At 42.2% G+C, this 20357-nt stretch overlaps 2 protein-coding genes across 2 annotated transcripts in view; both read right to left on the bottom strand.

Moving 5' to 3' along the window:
• hapln4 (hyaluronan and proteoglycan link protein 4) lies at positions 1–7983 on the bottom strand. The gene is made up of 7 exons (XM_062395689.1): positions 7866–7983; positions 6171–6303; positions 4098–4287; positions 3744–3916; positions 3527–3642; positions 3106–3292; positions 1–1152 (listed from the first exon to the last, which is right to left on the bottom strand). Exons 1-7 carry the CDS (start codon positions 7866–7868, stop codon positions 779–781), a joined length of 1176 nt encoding a protein of 391 aa, XP_062251673.1. The 5' UTR covers positions 7869–7983; the 3' UTR covers positions 1–778.
• Positions 7984–15448: 7465 nt separating this feature from the next.
• tm6sf2b (transmembrane 6 superfamily member 2b) overlaps positions 15449–20357 on the bottom strand; it is a 43354-nt gene continuing 38445 nt past the window's right edge. Inside the window, exons 9-12 of the mRNA XM_062395018.1 lie at positions 19429–19530; positions 17977–18069; positions 16439–16558; positions 15449–15848 (exon numbers count right to left, since the gene is read on the bottom strand). Coding sequence (XP_062251002.1) covers positions 15612–15848; positions 16439–16558; positions 17977–18069; positions 19429–19530 — 552 coding nt within the window. The 3' untranslated portion in view covers positions 15449–15611. The remainder of the gene's footprint in view (positions 15849–16438; positions 16559–17976; positions 18070–19428; positions 19531–20357) is intronic.

Genomic DNA, 20357 nt, shown 5'->3' on the forward strand with positions numbered 1-20357 from the left:
ATTTTTATTGTTTTATTTTACATTCACCAATTCTGTAGAGGCAAACATACTCTGAAATAACATTTGCAGTGCAGCTGGTGGCCAAGGTAGCTAAGAAGTGCAGTACGTGAGGTAAATATCAATTATCGTAGCTTTGTATTTCTGCTAAATCGGCCCGAGTAGCTACTCACAGCCAAACAATACATGCTCACTAAATCTTAGCAAAGATGCCATCATAAAATAAAGTTCTATTTATTTAAAGTGCAAATATTTGAAGAGCTAGTGCAATGTTTACTACTTGGTCTGTTCAGCTCTGATGTTGAGATCGTCAAGTTTAAGTTAATGAGAAAAATGACTCACATCGTGCCAGAGGGTTGCTAACCAAGCGTGGCTCCCGTTACAGGCAATTACACTTTGTACAATCCCAAACTTCACAGGGCGTCTTGGATCTTTTCCATACAGTGAGGCGGATCATCCCATCTCACCCAGTAATGAATGTTTTTGCCCTGGCACTGGGATGCTGGCTCAAACTGGGGCTCAGTGCTCAGGAGCCACAGCGGGGGCCAAAAATATGTCCCACACACACACATGTAAACAAGCATATTCATGGCAGACTCTCTGATGCGATGAGTCTGAGTGATGATCAAGCTGCTGTTTAATCTAACAGTTTTCTGACGACAGATGTGCTAACATACTTACTTCCTAAGATGATTGACTGGCTGTGGATGAAAGTGAAAATCACCCAAGTCGACAGTTGCAGTAAAGTCCCAAATTGTATCCCTCCTCCTGCTCTCAAGCTTTAAATCACGCTCGTGACATTCATGGGGATGCTGTTGCTGCTATCTGTGCGGTTTTTTGTCATTTCAGAACCTCCTGCTTTTTCGTCCTTGTTCTTGAGGAAACAGTAGACCCCGTAGAGGCGGAATTTTTTATCAGGGAAGCCCAGGTGGCGGACGCCTGGCTGGGATTCTCCACAGCGGGAGCGGGGGTTGACTATGGGGTAACGAATGCTGCCATCCTCCAGCCAACCGGCTTCACAGCGGTCCAGAAGCTGGAACTTCCACGCTGCGTACAGTTGACCCACTTTGGCCGCCACAGAACCATCTCGAATGCAAGCCTTCATCGCCGCTGCATAGTTCACCTTCTTAAAGCGTTTGAGGAAGTACACTTTGCCTGGGGAGGGATATAAAGGGTGAGGAGGGGATGTTTGTTGTAAGAAATTGTGGAAGCGTGAAAGGAAACAAAGCAAGTGTATTGTTCAGAAGGGCAAAAGGAAAGAAAGAGAGGGAAGTGAGTGAGGGAGTGAAGAGCCTGGAGGGCAGATATTCTCCGTTTTCCTGGCCTCTGCGCCTGATTGTGTTCAGAATATCAACTCAGTCAAACAACTGTCTGGGCAGCAGCGCAAAATCGAAAGCCAATACTCAGTCCGCGGACAGCACTCCAACTCAACATTACCCTAAAACACTTCCATTTTTGCTTTCATCTCACCTCTGGGGAGACTTTCCGCCTGGCAGTAAGAAAGAACGTTGTACTGATTGGTTGAATAGTTTGAACCGAGCTCGATAACAAGGTTGTTTCTCCTGAGAAAGAAGGAGGATATAAAACTATAAACTAAAAATTCTCCAAACATCTGCCATCATGAAAATCATGTCCGCAACCTCAGCTTTGATCTTGGCTCAGCTATTGATTTTGCGCTTGTTTATGTGACTGTTGGTTATTAGAGAGGCAGAATATTGCCTGATATTTCCCCAGGGGACGAGCCACAGTATCGGTCGCAACCACTGCTGAAGCTGCCCACAACAGACCGTCCACAGTAATTAACACTCAGGGGAAGCCATGAGCAGTCATTTAAGGTTTCTGTCACATACTATTTTCTTCTCGCAGGGATGGACCCGCAGGCTGTCCAAAAATGGATTTGTGATTCAAATGAAATGCATTGTCTTTTATCTGTTTAGTTTTTCAAATGCATGAGAAGTTTTTTAATTCTCTTTCACACTTCAAAGTGGTGCGTGCCTGTTTGAAGTCCTGTTTTTTTTTCATATGGAATTATTTAATTCCCTGTTGAGCAATGACGCACTCTGTTTCATTGTATGGTAAATGTTCTGAAGTTGTCTATCAAATTAGGAAGTTTACTTATTTGTTTACTTGCCAGGATTAAGATGATAAGATTGATACTAGAGCAAGAAGCCAGCATAGCACAAAAATAGGAAAGCAAGGAAAATAGCTTGGCTCTAGTATCTAGCACACAAAGCTCACTAATGAACACAAACCATGTCATATTTGATTTGTTGAACCTGCACAAAAACCAACAAGTAAAACCCAGATTAAATGGCTGATAGTATTGTGATAGCAAAACAGACGATTTAACTGTTTTATCAATTATGTTATTGATTATGTAAATGCACTGCAGAGTTAACCTTGCAAAACACAGTGTGCAGGCCGTTCTCAGCAGACAGGCAGAACTGGGCAAACTATAAACTGTTCAAAAAGCATAGCATGGAGGGCACGATAGCTACTCAAAAGTCAAGCCAAATAATCTCAATCAGCTTCTGGTGTCTCACCGCAGTATAGGTCATACATTTAACTTCCTCCAGGTTAGCAGATTGGACATGGAACAATCTAAAAAGCCAAATTTATTAGACTTGAGAAAGTCACAGGCTAATCTCGCCTGTTTGTTTTGAGTTTATGAACCTGGAGCTGGCATGTGTGACGGAGACACTCGCAGACTCTCTGAGGGAAAGTGATGTAAATCAAAGAACGGGAGATGAAAGACGATGCATGTTACCCAGCGGACACTGTGGCCCGACGAGCAGCACTGAATCAACACAGCTTGATCTAAATCCAATGGCCTTAGGCCTGCAAGATCACAGGCAGAGATTAAAGACCCAGGCCTCATTTCCCCACGGCCTAACGCTCATGATGCATCCCCTTTCTATAGAGGATCACTTACAATACTCCTCTGCCAGTGTCTTGTTCTCTTCCAGCCACAGATGTGGGATATTGGGATGGCTGTTTGTTTCGAGGTGTATGATCATGTACAATGTCTTTCTGATCATCAGATACGCAGACGCATGTGCACACACCTTTGGCCGCCAACCTACGGGGCCTTATCTCTTTGGTTCTCACCATTCAGCTTGGAAGTGAAACAGAAAGCATCGTAGCGCTCATCCTCCTTATGCCTGTAGCCATAGTTACGGACACCAGCGGGGGTGTCCTTGCGGCCGCACTGGTCTCTGGGGTGAGAGATAGGGTACTGGACTGAGCCGTCCTCCAGCCATCCAGCATTACACCAGTCCAGTCCCTCGAGCCAGGCCTGTAGAGGGAGATAATGTTGGTGAGTGGGATGTACTGGAGGATTAAAGATATTAGTGGAGAAAGAATGTGGTTTATCTCTTCTGACATAACTTCACTACTCTGTTCTTCAGTGTGTAGGGATTTTTTAAATAGGAGGGATTGACCAGCGGTATAATTTCTGATCTGATCATATTCATATTCTTGATATCAGACTCACTGCTACTGTCTGATATTCAGGGATGTTTGACTTTACCTTGTGAAGTTGAGAGTGGGAGGCCAGGATGGCGTCTTGCTGTTTGCAGGCATCCTCAGCCTGGAGGTAGTTGAGCCTATAGCGCCCCTCACGGGGGTAGTAGGGAAACACCACTCCTACAGTTGACAGAGGCAAGATTAGTGTTGAGTATTCAGGCTGGGAAATTGTGAAAGGAATTGGAAGAAATTGTTAATTGTTAAAGCCCCATATCCCTGACCCTCTAGGTCCAGGTTGACAAATCCTGTGTCATCTTCCATGTCATTGGTGACTTCACACTCGTAACGTCCATAGTCCTCCAGGGTCACGTTTTGGATGATGACTGAGGCGTCGCCGGGTCCCGCCTGCTCCAGAAAGACACGCCCTCGGTACACTCCAAACACACGCTGCTGCCTGGAGAAACGTCACACAAGTCCAGTAAATGTATAAATTGATTGCTTAAAAAAAACAATATAAATACACCATAAGAATATGATTTGTGATCAACCCCTCACAGAAGCAAAAAGAAACCATTCAGTTTAATCAACATACTGTGTTGTTGGTTAGACTGATGTAGAACAGATGCAGAATTCACCTCCCGAGTGCCACAAAGACGTCATCAAACTGCAGAGCGTCTGTCACTTTGGTCCATTTAATCCGGATGCGATCCGGGTCGCTGTTCTCCGGCTCGTGATGGAATCTGCAGGGCAGAGTGATGGAGCCACCGCGATGTGTCACCACTTTACCCGGAGCTGTCTGCACAATGACCGCTCCAGTGTCGTCCTCTGTGGGAGGGAAGGCAATGGAAACAAAGGCTGAAATATCAACATTATCCATTTGCCCTATCTTCCCTGGCTGTTTCCTATACTTTTTTATTTTAAAGTTGGTTTTAATCAATGTATTTTTATGTTTTATATTGATACATTCCTCTCATCGCCAAAGATCTATATTTTCAGCCCTTTCAATGCTGCTTCCAATCCCCCTTCCAATCAAGTCTGCCAATAATTGAAATTCATATTCTAATCGTCAAACTCTATCTTTGATTCTCTTTGTTAGGGATGTCACAGCACGACACTTGCAAAATTAAATCTGCATCAGTTAACGAAAGCCTGAGCTGTCACATTCGTGTCTAAATGTTCAGCACATCAATACTGGAGGAGTTTTCTTCATCCAAGGTTCCATTCCGGGTGGTTCAAATCCCAGTCAGACTAAAAAGGCCCCCACGGTTACACCCTTAATGCTCCCGCCTCTCGTCCAGCGTCGGCTGGGATTGGCCCAGGCGCCGCCAGGACCCTTAAAGCATAACTGGTATAGATGGGGGATTGTACTATTCTGCAGTTCAGCCTCTCCTTTGTGAAGATCTGTCAAAAAACTACCAACTCCAAAATTATTATATGATCTCAGTGTGATGCCGAGGCCTCAGTGTGCAAGTGTGCAACAACAAGACTTTGTGTACACTTTTTGAGATTTGCCGAGATGCTGTTTGTCTATGTGGATGTTGTGTGTGCAAGTCGAGGCAACCAAAAATGTTCCGCATGACAAGTGTCGCGTTAACTTTTAAAAACATTTAATGAGCGGCGGCACAAGGTTTTCTGACATGTCGTGACCAAATAAAGGCACCTACAATTATTCATGCCACCCGGCAATTAGTCCCGTCACTGCTCAGCGCTCTGTACGAAGTTGTTTATCACCAGCAGCCACGAATGCATCGAGCAGTGTTTGATCAAAACTGTAAGCACCTTATTTCCCAACACTGAGGGCTGTGCTGCTGTTTCATTTGCAGACGACCACGGTGGTGGGATGTCTGTTAATACCGGGGGGGGGGGGGGGGGGGGGGTTCTGTCTTTTTCAGTGCATTGGTGAGTCTTACTGTTAGACAGGGTGCCTGGGTGAAGGGATGGAGATCATTGTACTGTCCTGGTAAAACTAAAGGCTGAAAAAAGCAGTTGCTCATCAGAGGAGTTCAGTAAAACCCACTGTATGCCGTCAGCTCAGCTAACAAAGTTACCACCCAAAGTAACACAGAGAAAAGTAGATAAATATTTGACGGCTGGATCCAAACACGACTGGAGCGGGAAGATTCTGCTGCTCTGTACCTGCTCATGTTTAAAGCTGCAGTGTGTATTTGCCGGACTGTCGGGTTCAAAGTCCAAACAAATGGGGGCTGCACCACACGTCTAAAGCACACACAGTTACTACTTCATCATCCTCTCACGTTGAACTGAGGGCAGACCAAACACTACTGTCACTCACTATTGCATCTTGAGGTGCAAATTGGTTTTACAAGACGTGACAGGACAGAGCTTGCTGGTTAGCATGGTCAGAGTATAGGTCTCTGTCCTCTCCAAAATAAAGGCCAAAAGCCCAAAACATATTTGTAATTGTAATAAATTGTTTTACTTTGTTGTATTTCTAATTCAATTTGAGTATAGGATTGTACATACTGTATGTTTAGTAAAAATAATTCGTCTTGTGAGGAGTTTTTTTGGGACATACTTGGCAGATAGGAGGATATTTTAGAAAATCTGCTTAAACGGGAGCATTGTTGACAATTGTGGACAATTGTCAACAATGCATAGAGTTTATGTGTCTAACATAAATATGGGCACATCTCAGTGATGCTGGCCCCTTTGCCAATAGCAACCATGAAAGAATAAAATGTCCTTACCGAGAACATGCACCACTTTTCTCCTCCCCTTCTCTATGTCAGCAGGTAGTGAAGTCATTGAGAGGGCAAAGGTCAGGATGAACACCACGAAGAACATTTTCCCACGGGCCAGAGGCTGAGACCACTTTGAGAACTGCAGGACAGGACAGAGCAGAGAAACCAGAACACCATTATAACATTATAGCACAGTAACATCACAGTGACACAATAAAGACCTATTAGCGTTAGACTATATAATAGTTCAGTCATGTGGAAACCTCCAAAAATCATCTCAGAGAACTGCAGTGGTTCAGTTTTCAGCTGGTCAGCAAATCGCACAGAACAGATCACTTCAAATTTCTCAAAACAAGAAAACACAGTTACTGTGTCTGAGAGTCATGCTTTAAAATAGCTTAGCAGTCTGCTACACTCATCACTCCAGGTCACAATATGAAAGGAAGAGATAGTCCTACCAGGATTATTCAAGACTTTAAGCTTGTTTGGCTCCTTTTATCCTCAGCGCCAAGTGGAGGAGGAACATGAAGAATATAGAACGTTTTGGAATATACAGCAGACTTGAATGGACAGAGGCGGTGGTTTAGTGGCAGAAACTTGGACTATGGGCAGAGAAGGTCTCTGGTTCGTCTCTGGTTCGACTCCACAGAGAGACAACAAAAGACGAACCTGGATTGATCTGTCCAAAATCCAAGAGTCTCCCTACCCTGTCTAGTGCCCCTGAGCAAGGCACCTTACTCCCCCAACATCTGCTCCCTGAGCGCCGTACATGGTCGCTCACTGCTCTGTGTGTCCTGCACCAGATGGGTCAAAAGCAGAGAATAAATTTCCCTACCTGCATGAGTGTGTCTTTCCATGTCTGTGCATGTGTTTGGGATGAATAAATGCATCTTAGTCTTAATCTTAAATTCAAAATGGTAACTGAAAAAACTAGAGTGCGTACCTTCCACCAAGGCCCAACAGTCCCCTTAAATTCAATGAAGATGCAACAGATTTAATGGATGCTTTCCTGACGCATACCACATCTTTTCACCAAGTTTCATTGGAATCATTTTTTTTCTTTTTGCACAATCTTGCTGACGAATAAACAAAACAACCGACAAAACATAGCCTCCTTGGCAGCGGTTATTAATCTAGTGTCTGTTGTGTTTTCTGTATATTAGACCAAACTCTGGTATTTTCATCCAGCACATTAACACTCCTCTCTGGCAGTGAACGATGATGGATCACCCGGCTGAAAAACACAGTTCCTCCTGGAAGTTAGTGCTGCTCATTCTGGTCAAGTGCTCATTATCTCAGCCTGGGCTGTGGGTGAATGTGAAACGAACGCGGCCCTACAGAGTGTGGCTCATGAGCGTCAGTAATGATGTCAAAAGAGGATAACACAGATTCTAAACATAAGAGTCAAGCGAGTTTTCTTCCTGTTTATGCAATGCTTGTTTTCTGCTTTATCAGTGTCACCCATGAATAATTGCCTCCTATAAACCAGCACTGCTGCAGCATAAAACATGTGAATATGACGACAGGCCCCAGTGAAGCAGAGTTACTAAAGCAGCTACCTCACATGCACGTTGCACACAATAAAAAGCCATCCCCTGCTGCATCATTTTTTTCTCAAGGTTAGTCCAGTGATCATTCCTGCAGGTCTCACGCAGCACAGAGAGCTGCAGTCGCACTATTTAAGCACAGAAGGGAACTTACCATGTCTATCACAGCAGTATTAATGTGTAGATGGAGCAGATGTGCCGCTGTGTGCCGTTTAACTCCTCGGCCCGGGCTAAGTGTTGTTCTGCAGCAGCTCTCACCTCTCTTCCTCTTCCTCTTCCTCTCCCTCCCTCCCTCTCTCTCTGTTTCCAGTCCCATCGCTGATCTCTCAGCACTGCAGGGGGAAACCACTGGTGCTTGTGGGTCCCGCAGTACTGCCGATGACGCAGCACCCACTTCCACTGTGCAGAGCTGTGTGTATAAGTCAATCACGGCAATGACCTCTCACTGATTTAATGTTGTCGAATATCTTTCTGCGTGTGACCCGAGCCCATTAGGAGTGACTGTCATTGGTTCGAGAGTCGCACTTCGTTTCAGTTAATGCAGTGAAACCTCATTTACATTCAAGTAGATCACTGTTGCTGTTAAGAGGCCGCTGTCAATGACGCAGCTGTTTGTGTTGCAGGTTGAGCCTGATTGTTGTATTCAAGACAGATTGAATTCTCCTAAACGTCTTTATGGCTCCAACATGAAGAGGGAGGTGACAAAGGACAAAGTATGCTTCAATAATGGTGAAGTAGTTGATATAATAATACCACTGGTGCAATTTGAGGAAGTATTTCCACTAAAGGCCAAGAGGGTTGTTGGTTTGAATGCCCTTCAGCTGGGATTGGCTCCAGTTCTTCCGCGACCCTCAAAGGATAACGGTGTAGATATTGGATAGATGGACTAAATTAGGCCCACGATTTTAATTTAACAGCTCAGAGTAATAGAGAATTGTTCCGCAACATGTGAGTACTTTTACTTATGGTACTCTCAGGGTGTGCAGTTAATCCAACTGTGCTCTTTTACTTAAGTTAAACCCCTGTGCCCCAGGACTCCACTGCCTTCCCCTCTGCTGAGCGATGTCCAACCACGCCACCTCAGCTCATTCTCCAGTAATTCCACAGCTCAGTCAGCACGCCACAAGCCGGTCTGTACACCCCAGTCATTAGCCTGTCTGTCCCATCGTCCTCCTCCCCGGCCCATTCATCCTACACTTAATCATTCACCACCTTATTTTGAACATCCCTTTGAAACTGTTTCTGACATTAACAGTAAATACTAGGTATACGACTGAATAATCAATGTTTAACATATCATGAAAAATGTAATGGTTACTAAAAAGATATGAATGTATAAACTTGATATCTAATGAATAAACATACACCTTCAATTATCTATAATAAGTCGAGTATCGGTCCGAAACTCTGCTCATGTACTCGCAATCATAATCACAAAACTATTCTGTTACAACTGCACCCGATACCAATTTATGTCAACTCGATATTAACCTCTCGTCAGGTGAGCAGGTGGGCGGAGGAGGTGCGATGTCAGCTGTTTGGAGATATTTTAGGATAAGCGATGATCAGACTGCAAACTATGCTCTGCTAAAATGTCAAGGGGGGGGGGGGGTGTCGATGTTTGGTACTGAAATCCACTGCATGTGTTAAAAGGTCACATAAAGGGCAATGTGTGGAAGTCCCCATGTTCTTTCAGGAAATACAAAGGTGAATGTTAGAATTTCAGTAACAGGATCATGTTGTTGTATATTTCATTTGTTACTGTCGGAACATGTGATGAAAATAAAGTACGTTTTCAAAAGTCATCAGAATTGTAATGATATTATTTAGTTTAGGTATCGGTACTCAGTATCGGCCCAAATGTAAATACTTGGACTTGTGCTAGGTCTGAAAAAAAGTGGTATCTGTGCATCCCTAATTACAATAAAGGCAAAACCAGAAAGGACAACAGATTTCACTGTAGAGCAAATAACTAGATATTCTTTGGATTTACTGGCTTCATCAGCTTTACCGTGAAGGCTCCAGAAATGATGAGTTGGTGGAGGAAGTAAAGGGACACCAATTTACTCAAGTAAAAGTACCATATTAATTCACTTTTAAATATACCTAAAGTATTAAAAGTAAAAGTACTTGCAGAGTGTAGCCTATTTCCTCATGCAACAATGTGCAGTGCTTTCAGCTGAGGTAACATATGATGGTTGAATCTGTTCTGAATCCATTACAGGTGTCTCTTAAGCCTTGATGCGGCTGCTGCAGGATGCATGGTCTATTGTAACCTGCCTGCTCTGATTGGATGCTCTTTGTTAATGTTATTGAAAATATGTATATATATATATATATATATATATATATATTTATATATATATATTTTAAACAATCTATAGATGCAACGCAATGCATTGGGAAAATGTAGTGGAGTAGAAATTACTTGTTTGGTAAAGTACAGATACATGAAACATTTACTTAGGCACATTGAAAGAACTTTGTTACATCCCTACACTGGTTCAGGCCCCTCGATTGTAATATACTTCTGCATCTACATGTAAACAATATGTCAGGAAATGGTCGGCAAGCAAATATTTTTGTTTTTGTCGTCCATTAAACGATTTCTGAAGCTGTGAATGGCGTTGAAACCAGCTGGAAGTAGAGACATCTGATCAGGAGTTCCTGCAGCCCTACAAGCTTTCTGCTTTTCACCCACTCACCACTTTGTTTAAGAACAGCTTCAAAGACATGTCAAAGACTGAAGTCTCTCTTATTGGAAAGTTGCGTAGGCACAACGAGAGCTTTCCATGAGAATGACTGTTAAAAAGGAGAGGCTCTCCAGATCATAGCAGGTAACGATGAACAGAGACAGGACGCTCGGCGGGAAGCAGCTGCACTTTGTGTTTGAAAAGAATGTAGCTGAGCCGATGTAGCAACACCTTTGCATTCTGTGCTGTTGATCACAGAGCAAGAAAGTGGACCTGTCAACTGCTGTGAAGGTGACAGAGTGACTGCGGACATGTTCCCAGGTGGAGCAACACACCCACCAGCCTGAGAAGTCAGTTTTGTGTATCAAACTTTATTTTTTGTTATGGTAACAGCGAAATCAACAAAATATTCTCTGGCCTGATTTAGAAAAGGCCTCCGAAGTAGAGTTGCTCCAGTGTAGTGCCCCCACAGCAGAGCAGAGAGATTATCCTTCTACAAATCTATTACAAGTTAAGAAACCAACTGCAGGGAACTTTTCTCCAACAGTGTTATTGCACTAAGGGATTTTTACGATTACCTGTTATCTAGGAGGGAGCTGAGCTAAGCAAATCCATTAAGAATGACGTGGGAACAACCATGCTGAAATAGTCTCAGCAAAGATTCAGCAAACTGGATTCCACGTTTTCGTAAGACCAATATGTGACCATGAAATTAACAAAGTAGCCTATTGATAAAGAAAAAATTATTATTGTTTGTGCATTGGAGCATAAAAAGTATCCTGCATTATAGTTGCATTAGAGTTTCCCTGGAGATGCATAGATGTGCAGAGTTTCAAAATATGAATAAATGCAGTAATTCAGTGTTAAACAGTTAAGAAAAGATAACACATGTGTGTTTGTGTTGCCGACCATGAGATTTTCATGCAGGAGTCATGCAGCCTGACACCACCTGTCCACCATATCCAGATAACCTGATCAAGAGGCTGTGTGTCATATGCCTGTAGTTATACTTTAATTAAGTCTGCGTCTTCTTTGATTTATTAAAACATTTCTTAAAAAGACGTTTTCTCATAAAACTTTAAGCCTACATCAAACCCTAGTGGGAAATGTATGGTTGTCTTTTTCACAGCCACAGCTCCCACAGCTCTCTGGGGGCCGCCTGAACTGCAGAGCTGAGAGATCTGCACCAGGGATCTCCTGTGACTCCCATCATGGGATTACAGAGCTGTGTGCAGCAGCAGCATTTGATGTAAAGCCTCTGTCAAACTCACAGAATGCACATCTAGTGCAAGCTGGGGCAACGTCACACTTCCGCCTGAAAAAGCTGCTGAGGGAGGTGAATTAAATGAGTCTGCCTCTTGTGTGTGTGTGTGTGTGTGTGTGTGTGTGTGTGTGTGTGTGTGTGTGTGTGTGTGTGTGTGTTGCTCAGCAAAGCACAAGGGATAACTACTTATGAGTGGGTTACTGTTATTGATGGAGTGGGGATGGAGAGAAGGGGTCACACAGCTGTTTAAAAAAAGCTTTATCTAACCTATTAAATACCCCCATTCATCTCTTTGTCAAGAAAACACTGTTTGTTCATTTGATTGGCCGAACTGCATTGAATAACATCTGCATTCAGTATTTGTCAATTATGTTGTACGGTTCTATATATCATAAGAGCAACGATCTTCACAGTGTTGACATTTAATTAAAATTAAAACCCTGTTATGAGTCAGAGATGGGACTCAACAGCATGACTCACATGTTAGGTTGAAGCAAAATAAAGATAGAATGGCCCAATAATGGGAGGGGTTCATCAAGATCCATGAACGATTCCCTGGGAAATCTGTGAAAATGTCAAATGACACCCTGTGTTGCAATATTAAACAAGTGTTCCTGGATTCAGCCCCCTGATCTGGAACCATACCAAAAAAAAGGAGGTAAAAACAAGAAGCAAGGTCAAAAACACAATCAGATACAAAATATCAGAGCACTAGAAAAGTAAGGCACATAGCACAAAAAGGATGGGGAGGGGGGGAACCAGGTGAGTGGGGTGGAGGAGCCGATCAGGTACAGAGAGGCAGGTGGGAGCTGGAAGATCTGAAATGACCGAAGAATTCAAATGTGCACTAACACTAACCTGGACTAAATGGAAGAAAAGTTAATTGAGCAACAACTGAAAACCATGCCAGGCGCCTCAAGTGTTTGTTGAGTCGAACCAAAACAGAAGCTGCTGATTTGACGTCTTTGTAAAAGTCAATGATGGGAGCCGTGACACCGGGCCTCCCACACAGAGAGTACACACAGCAGTGTTAGAGGAGGGGAGGAAATGCTTGTGATTTGAAAACACGGGATCACACGGAACACAGCCGTGCAGAAGCAGGTCTTGTTTTCCTACTTGGACCAAGAAAGACAAGCTGTCTCTTTAAGATGGAGATAGGCTGACAGCAGAGAGTAGCTGTGTGTGTTCACCAGAGCCACGTTACCTTCTGCAGCACATGTTGGCACATCCTCACCACTCAGCTCTGGGGGTTGATCTGTGGTGGCTCTGGTTTGTGTCGTGTAACAAATAATGAGAATTTTGTGGATTTTTGGATCAACACCACAATCACACACACAGACACACACCTAGCCCTAACCTAAAAGGAGATTTATTATTCTTATATTCAGGTTCATCATTTTATTTGTGTTCTTACTTTAAAGGACTTACAGGCTCGGATTTCAGAAAACATCACATTCCTCATAAATATATGCATCCGCTCTCACTTTACCAGGTTTGTAAGGGTGCGTTTTGGGGATGTGGGGCATTGTGGCATTACTGTGACATGATTGTGACATTGTGACTTCATGATACCACGGGAAGTATCAGCTGAAGCTTCAGCATCAGGGTTTTCTTTTTGAGAGGAGGAGCTTCCTTTACCTTCCACGTTAACGTTTCAGAACTTTTACGCACACAAAAAAACTCTAGAACAGTGGAGTAAAGAGAAACCTGGAAAAATCTTCATATGTCTCCTTTACACCTTCACAATGTTTTTTCTACATGTGAGTGGGCTGACGTGGACATTCCCAAATACTGCACTTACAAGCTGTAATTATTATCAAAGACAAAATGTTCTCACTTGTTATATGTATTATATTATATATTATATATTATATATTATATATAATATATAATTGTCAAATAATTGGGAGACGATGCAGCCACCTTTGCAAGTCAGCCTGGAATCAATGAATCAGCTCGGCAAATTATATCACATTACTCTATATTTATATTGTTGGCTTATGGTAGAGTTCTTTTTTTTTTAATGACTCAAAATGCTTGCATGTTTCCTGTAGAATTCATTATTTTATAGAAAACATATTGAACCACTGTAATGCAGCAGTAGCTTTGGCCGGACTTGGTGTTCCAAAACTTTTTACAGGTTTCGTCTCTTCTCTGAAAACAAACTAAAACAGAGGCCTTGTTACGCCGCTCACTGGGTCGTCTGAAGCAGTTCACAGCATGAAGATTCACGTCTGCTTTCTCAAATTTAGTCATGCTCCATCTGCGTTCAAGAACATCGGCAAACAACACTGCTGGGCAATTTCTTCTGGGGTTGAGTGCCCAGAAGATGCTTTGCAACATTTTCATCAACCTCCTTTCATCAGCCGGCGGCTGCCTGGCAAAGTGCAAACTCAATCATGTGCATCTGTTTTCATATGGCATCTCGAGGAAGAGAATAGAGCCACAGAGATGTGTGAGCAAGTGTGAACGTGGAAACTTGGCATCTGTTTACAGAATCTCAGATTATAAATCATGATTAAGATGCATCATATGTCAGGTTTTTAAATATTTATCATGAAACAACTGTATTATTTGCAAAGATTAAGAAAAGCAAGGCATCTGATTTGCATGTAGAGCAGAGTGGTTTTGTGTAATACTCAGACAGAACATTGAGCACTAATCTTCGGTTTACTGACTGGAAACATAATTTATTTTATATTAGTATGTCCTTATTATTTGTCCCCTGCTCTGTGTGCACTTTACAACTGTAGATATTTTTAGTGATCTCCTGCTGTCCTAATGATTTTTCTCTCATGATGCATCTGCCCACTTCTGTGTGTCCTTTCCAACCCAATATAGAACCTTGGCATCATGTTGTTTCAGCAATCAACAGGCTGTTTCCTTGAGGCACACATTGATGGAAAGGTTTAAAAATGTAATATGTATTTATATGAATTCCACCCCATTTTTCTAATGGATTGGCTGAAGGGAGCAGTAAACAAATTTGGTATAAAACAAGAATCTGCCGCTCGATGACAGTATTATTTTGCAAAGTAATTCTTTGAGCTAACTGCTAACAGCAGCGTGCTAACATGTTCACCATCTCACTTTCATTCATTTATCAATGAATAGGAAGTGAACCTGAGGCTATTGTGAGCGTAATTAGCTTCGAGGGTATTTGGCCATAAACCAAAGTTTATGTTACAAACATCACCGTTGCTGATTCACCAAAGTCATCATCTGGGAACCATGAATGTTACCAAATTTTGTACCGAATTATCCATCCCTGAGTTACCATCATCTCCGTCCTAGAACCCTGCTGGGGGAATGATAATATTGTTATGCAAACTTGGACTGTATAAAATAATGGATGAAGAATCAGAACTGGAAAGTAAAGCTAATGCGGAAGTGCCTGAGATCTGCTTTCTCTCAAATAACCAGCAGAGGGCAACACCACTGGTTGCAAAAATAAGTTATTTATGAGTAAACTACCAGTTTACGGTCTAAATCGCTTGTGTTCACTTTTTAAATGATGGTCCCATTTATAGTAAAATGGATGATAATGCTGGGTAAACATTCGCACATGGATACAGTATAATTGACAGCTAGCACTGTCCAATGGGTCCAGGTCGCAGGTGTGGGTGAGTCAGACAGGCTCCTCCCCCTGCTAATCCAAACATGGTGACTTCTGGTTTCAAACAGACCAAAATGCCCGAACTTGAGGCTTCAAAACAGCAGCTCACAAACCCATGGGTGACTTCACTGATCAGACTGCTGTTTCATTGTTTATACAAGGTATCAGGAACACAAGGAATGAAAGCAAACAATTAAATACCTTGAGTGTTGAGCAAAATAATCTTGTATTTTGGCATTTCAAAACATGATATTTAAAATACAACAGCTCTTCACGAATCATCAGACGAGTGATTATACTCCAAAGGTCAATGGAGCCTAAGAATGATTATTTGTCTTTGTACTTGGTGTCTTTCTCCTCACTGTTTGGCAAACCTGTTTGCCCGGGAAAGGGGCTGATCTTGAGGAAGAAATAGAAATTACTCTGAACACGCAGGGCCACAAGGATGGGAGTGACCATGTAGAGCAGGTTAGCTGCCAGCACACACCAGAAAACATCGTGAGGGATATGAAATGGAGCTGTGGTACGAGGATGGATGGATCCTCCAATGTGGGCCCACTGGCACTAGAAGGAAACACACAGCAAAAGGTATATTGTCATTCATGTAAACTGCATAATGTTCCCATCAACACTGATACATCGTCTGCTGTCAGTTTTATTCTATATTAAAATTGATTTCAGGTCATTTCATGCCTTAATGGTTTGTACAAACTTCCCGGAAGACTAACATGGAAGCTAATCATTTCCATGAGTATCTTGTTTAAAATATAGAGAACAGGATATTTAAAGGAAGTGATAAACAAATGATGAACAGACTTAAAAACCTGGTAATTTATCAAATAGAGAGCACAGAGTCTGGAATCATTTATGAACAGCAAAGCTAAACTTTAATCAAACATAATGCTCCTGCGAGATATGGAGAGATCACCACCAGCTTGTTTATTAACAGAAAATATGCTTTAGGGGATACATGTGATCCAGGTAATTCCTTAAAAAACTTAGAGCTCATGACCGGGAGTTTAACTGCAGTCACACGTGTGACTCCTCCTTGTCTTGAAGATGATGATGAGAGTCAGTTATTATCCCGATGATTTTAAGCAACAAAACATACTGTCAGTGCAATACACTTTCAGGTTACAGCACTTGGTTTTTACCTGAACCATGGCTCCAGTGCAGAACACCGTCCAGTCTGACATCCACGTGCAGCCGGGCTTCAGGAGACCGTAAACAAATGAACCAAACAGAGGGAGTCCATAGAAGAAAAAGTGCAGCATCTGTTGAATAAGAAAATTGGGACTGTTTTTTTTTCACCCACATTTTGACTTGAATCAATATTTTGCAACAGGCATTATTCTTGTTGAGCCAGGTTGTTGTTGCAGATATTATGATTCATATTCCAGTGAAAAGTGCAGCAAGGCTTTCCTCTCCATTGCTGTCACGTTGTTGTTGGACCCTGACCAGCGTTCCATCTGACAATTATGACATCCTCGCTCTCCCTTGGCCAACACAGCCCTTTCGTTCTACAGCCAACTAACAGAGCGTCATTTATCATACAAATCAAACCCTTTTGAAATTTTATTCCGCAATAAAACCAGTAACTGCAGCCATTAGATAAATAAAGCAGAATGACAAGGTACATTACTCTCCTACGAAATGGAGATTAAGTAAAATTAGTCATTACAAAAGGAAATATTCAAAAAATGCAGAGTTTTCAAACTGTTCTAAAGTGCAGTACAGGAGTAGTTCTCTCCTCTCCAACTCCAACACAAATGTTCAGCTTCAGCACAATTATAACTTCCACACCAGAGTCCTTACAGAGAGCGTCGTGACCTTCAACTTAAAATATTTGGTGCATGGAAAGCCAGTTTCCCACTTTGTAAAACCCTAAAATTATACCACTGAGCAGTTTCTTTTCAATCGCAGTCTGAGGTCCAGATTAATTCTAATGAGTTCGGCTCGAGGCCTGAAAGCCAATCGTAAATGCCCTTCAGTCTTCTGTTTAAAATGCCTTTTTAGTACTGCCACGGAAATCTGTCACGTATCGTCCATCATCATCAATGAAGAAAGAGGTAATTAATTGCAGAAATAGTGTAGCGGTGTGCAAAATACCAACACACACACACACACACTGATTTGCAGAGGCAACCAAGACATACTTCCACATGCAGCCCACACAGCCTCCTCCTGCCTCCCACCCAGTGAGATGCTGATGGGGGGGCTTTGGGCGAAGGATTAGTTTATCAAGTTCTCAGCATGCGGTTCGTCTCTCTGATCAATGGCTCGCAATTGTTCCTCGGCTGCCGCCTGACAAGGTCTTTGGATAACCTATGACGAAGCTGTGTACACCGACAAAAACGCAACAAACCCACAGCCGTGCGGGGTCAGTGGCAGAAAATAAAGCAGGCACAGCACCAACCACAATAATTATCTGTTATCTATCTTAAACAAATGTAGAGAGACACAAAGATGTGCTGGCCTCTCAACCCATGCTGTAATGATGAAAGATGACTGTAATCATCTGCGAGCGCAGCGATAAGGGCAAAGCTTCCTGCCCGCTCTCAGTGATCTCCAGGCAGAGGTCCATTATGTGGCTGCTTATTTGAAGCAGGTTGGAGAGCAGCTGTCAGCTGCTGCCGGTGGAGACAGAGAGGCTGAGTGTGGAGACACAGAGAGAAAGAGATAAAGCTCCCACCATGACTCTGGGGAAGCCCACGGGATCTTTCAGGTAGGGTTCATAGTGCTTCAGGTAGACAGAACAGGCCTCGAGGGGAGAGTCCAGGGCCACCTACAGGGGGTGGACACAATAACAGAAACGCTTCAGGTATAGTGAAGTTCAATATAACAACTACCCTGCCAATTATGTAATGGAATGATCATAGAACTCAACATTTACCTGAAAGTAAAAGGTGAAGGAAAGAAAGAATTATAATCACCAATCAGAATAAAAAACTACATGTAGCTTAAGAGATTACTTTCTCAAAATTGGACAGGAAGATTGATACAACTCTTTAATTTTTCCAGTAAATATGAAGCTAAAACCAGCGTGCAGCCACTTTTGTGCTAAACTAACCAGCAGCTGGAGGGAGCTTCATTCACCACACAGACGTTCAACTCAATTAATTGTTATTTGTATTGTGCCAAATCACAACATAACATATTGGAGAGAAATGCAGAAGAGAGGAGACAGGAGAAGACCAGAAAAAAGTGTTGTAACTGTCATATGAAAATATGAATAGTCATATTCATAGATGTAATGATGTTGTTAATGAGAGCTGCACCTGACATGTGGGAGGTTTCCATCTGTTACATTGTTTTACTTTGATCTGATTAGCTTCGGTTTCCCGTTGTAACTTACTATGTTTATCTTCACATGCAATGTATTGGTTTGTAGAGTTCAGCTCCTGTATTACTGTACTAACTTTTTTTTTTGATCCTGTGAGCAACTTCTTTTTTTTCTTCTTCTAGTGTTTAATGCCGGCTCAAAGTCCAAACTTAAAAAATGATCAAACTGCATCCGTATGATCCGGAGGGAGACCACCTCTATTGTTCAAATTATTGTTCAATTATGTTGTGTCGGGCTAAACTTAAAAGTGCTAAAGTCCGGAGGAAACAAGGAAGGCGTAAAAGTTCCTGACGATGATTTTCTTAGTAGAATTTGTAATTAGAGATCCTGAATGTGCTGAGAGTTTGAGGAACAGATCGATGACACTTTTTAACTTGTCCAATTAATAGGAAGCTACAGTCAGCAGCCAGTTTTGTGTTCACCAGCTACTAGAAGGAGCTTTGTTTACAGATGTGAGAGGTATCAATCTTCTCATCCGACTCTTTTCAAGACACCAAATGATTGAACGATTTCCAACATGTCAAACTATTCTCTTAAATGTCCTGTAAGAATATGAAACAGCAGCATTTTCGAATACAATATTCATAATGTTGCCCACAGCTTTAGATCCAGATCCTTCTTATGAACATTCCCATGAGGTCAATTAGTGGAACACAGAACATGGAAATCTAAAAGTAAAACCCCATTGTGTAGGAATCCTCGACGCTCCATGAGCAGCAACGCAGGGTGCATGACTTTCACAACAACCATTACAACCCCACCCTAAACTTTGTGCATGTCATGACTGTGACGCTCACTCACCAAACCTCTGAGCACAGTGAAGGCCATGGCAGCCAACAGAAGCAGAATCAGGATCAGGTCCAAGGGACGCCAAATCAGTTTCATGCTCTGAGCCTGCTGCGCCTGTGTGGAGATGTCAACACAATGTACAGAACAGTGCTGCTTCATCACAAGCATGCGTTCATACTCTTTAATGAGAACTGTTTCTATGACAGAGTGTGCAACTGAGTCTTTGTCTCTGTTTACATTATAATTGAACCTGGATTAATTGTTGTTTAGCCACAAAGATGAAGCAGGATCAATATATAAAACGACAATGAGAATATCAACACTTAAATTGAAATGGTGAGGTTGGATCGAGCAACTTTGCTATCCATTTGTAGCTGTGTTTGTGTTCCCTTGCAGGCCCCCTTTGAGAAACATCTGTGACAGTTGTTTAGCTGCTAAATGCTCCACCATACTCACCAGCTAGTTGCTAACTTTGTGGATAGTGGATAGACCAGCTTTTATATATCCTTAGTCTATTCTTTCAAAGCAATGCTTAAATCATTATTATTACACTATACATAATTAATTTGATTTAACCTAGTAATTGCGTACACATGCATTTTAGATTATATTGAATTTTCATCATCTGCAAAAACTTTTGAGATGAGTCTTATAAGAAAACAAAGATTTTGGTCACCAGATAAATATAAGTTAACTATACATTTCCACTGTCTGACAAGCACAAAGAGAGGGGACCTGCCTCCCAGCCACATACAGCTTTACATACATATGTCATTGTTGGCAGATAGATTGGGTTGGTGGATCGATCCCTGACTCCCTGAATCATTTGTGATAGTGAAAGCACTGTTTATAGAAGCTCTGTGTGTATGTGTGTAAATTGGTGAATATGACTTATAGTGTAAAGTACGTTAAGAGGTCAATAAAACAATGTATTTGCTAGT

Source organism: Platichthys flesus, chromosome 9 (assembly GCF_949316205.1).
Source record: "Platichthys flesus chromosome 9, fPlaFle2.1, whole genome shotgun sequence".
Classification (NCBI taxonomy): Eukaryota; Metazoa; Chordata; class Actinopteri; order Pleuronectiformes; family Pleuronectidae; genus Platichthys; species Platichthys flesus.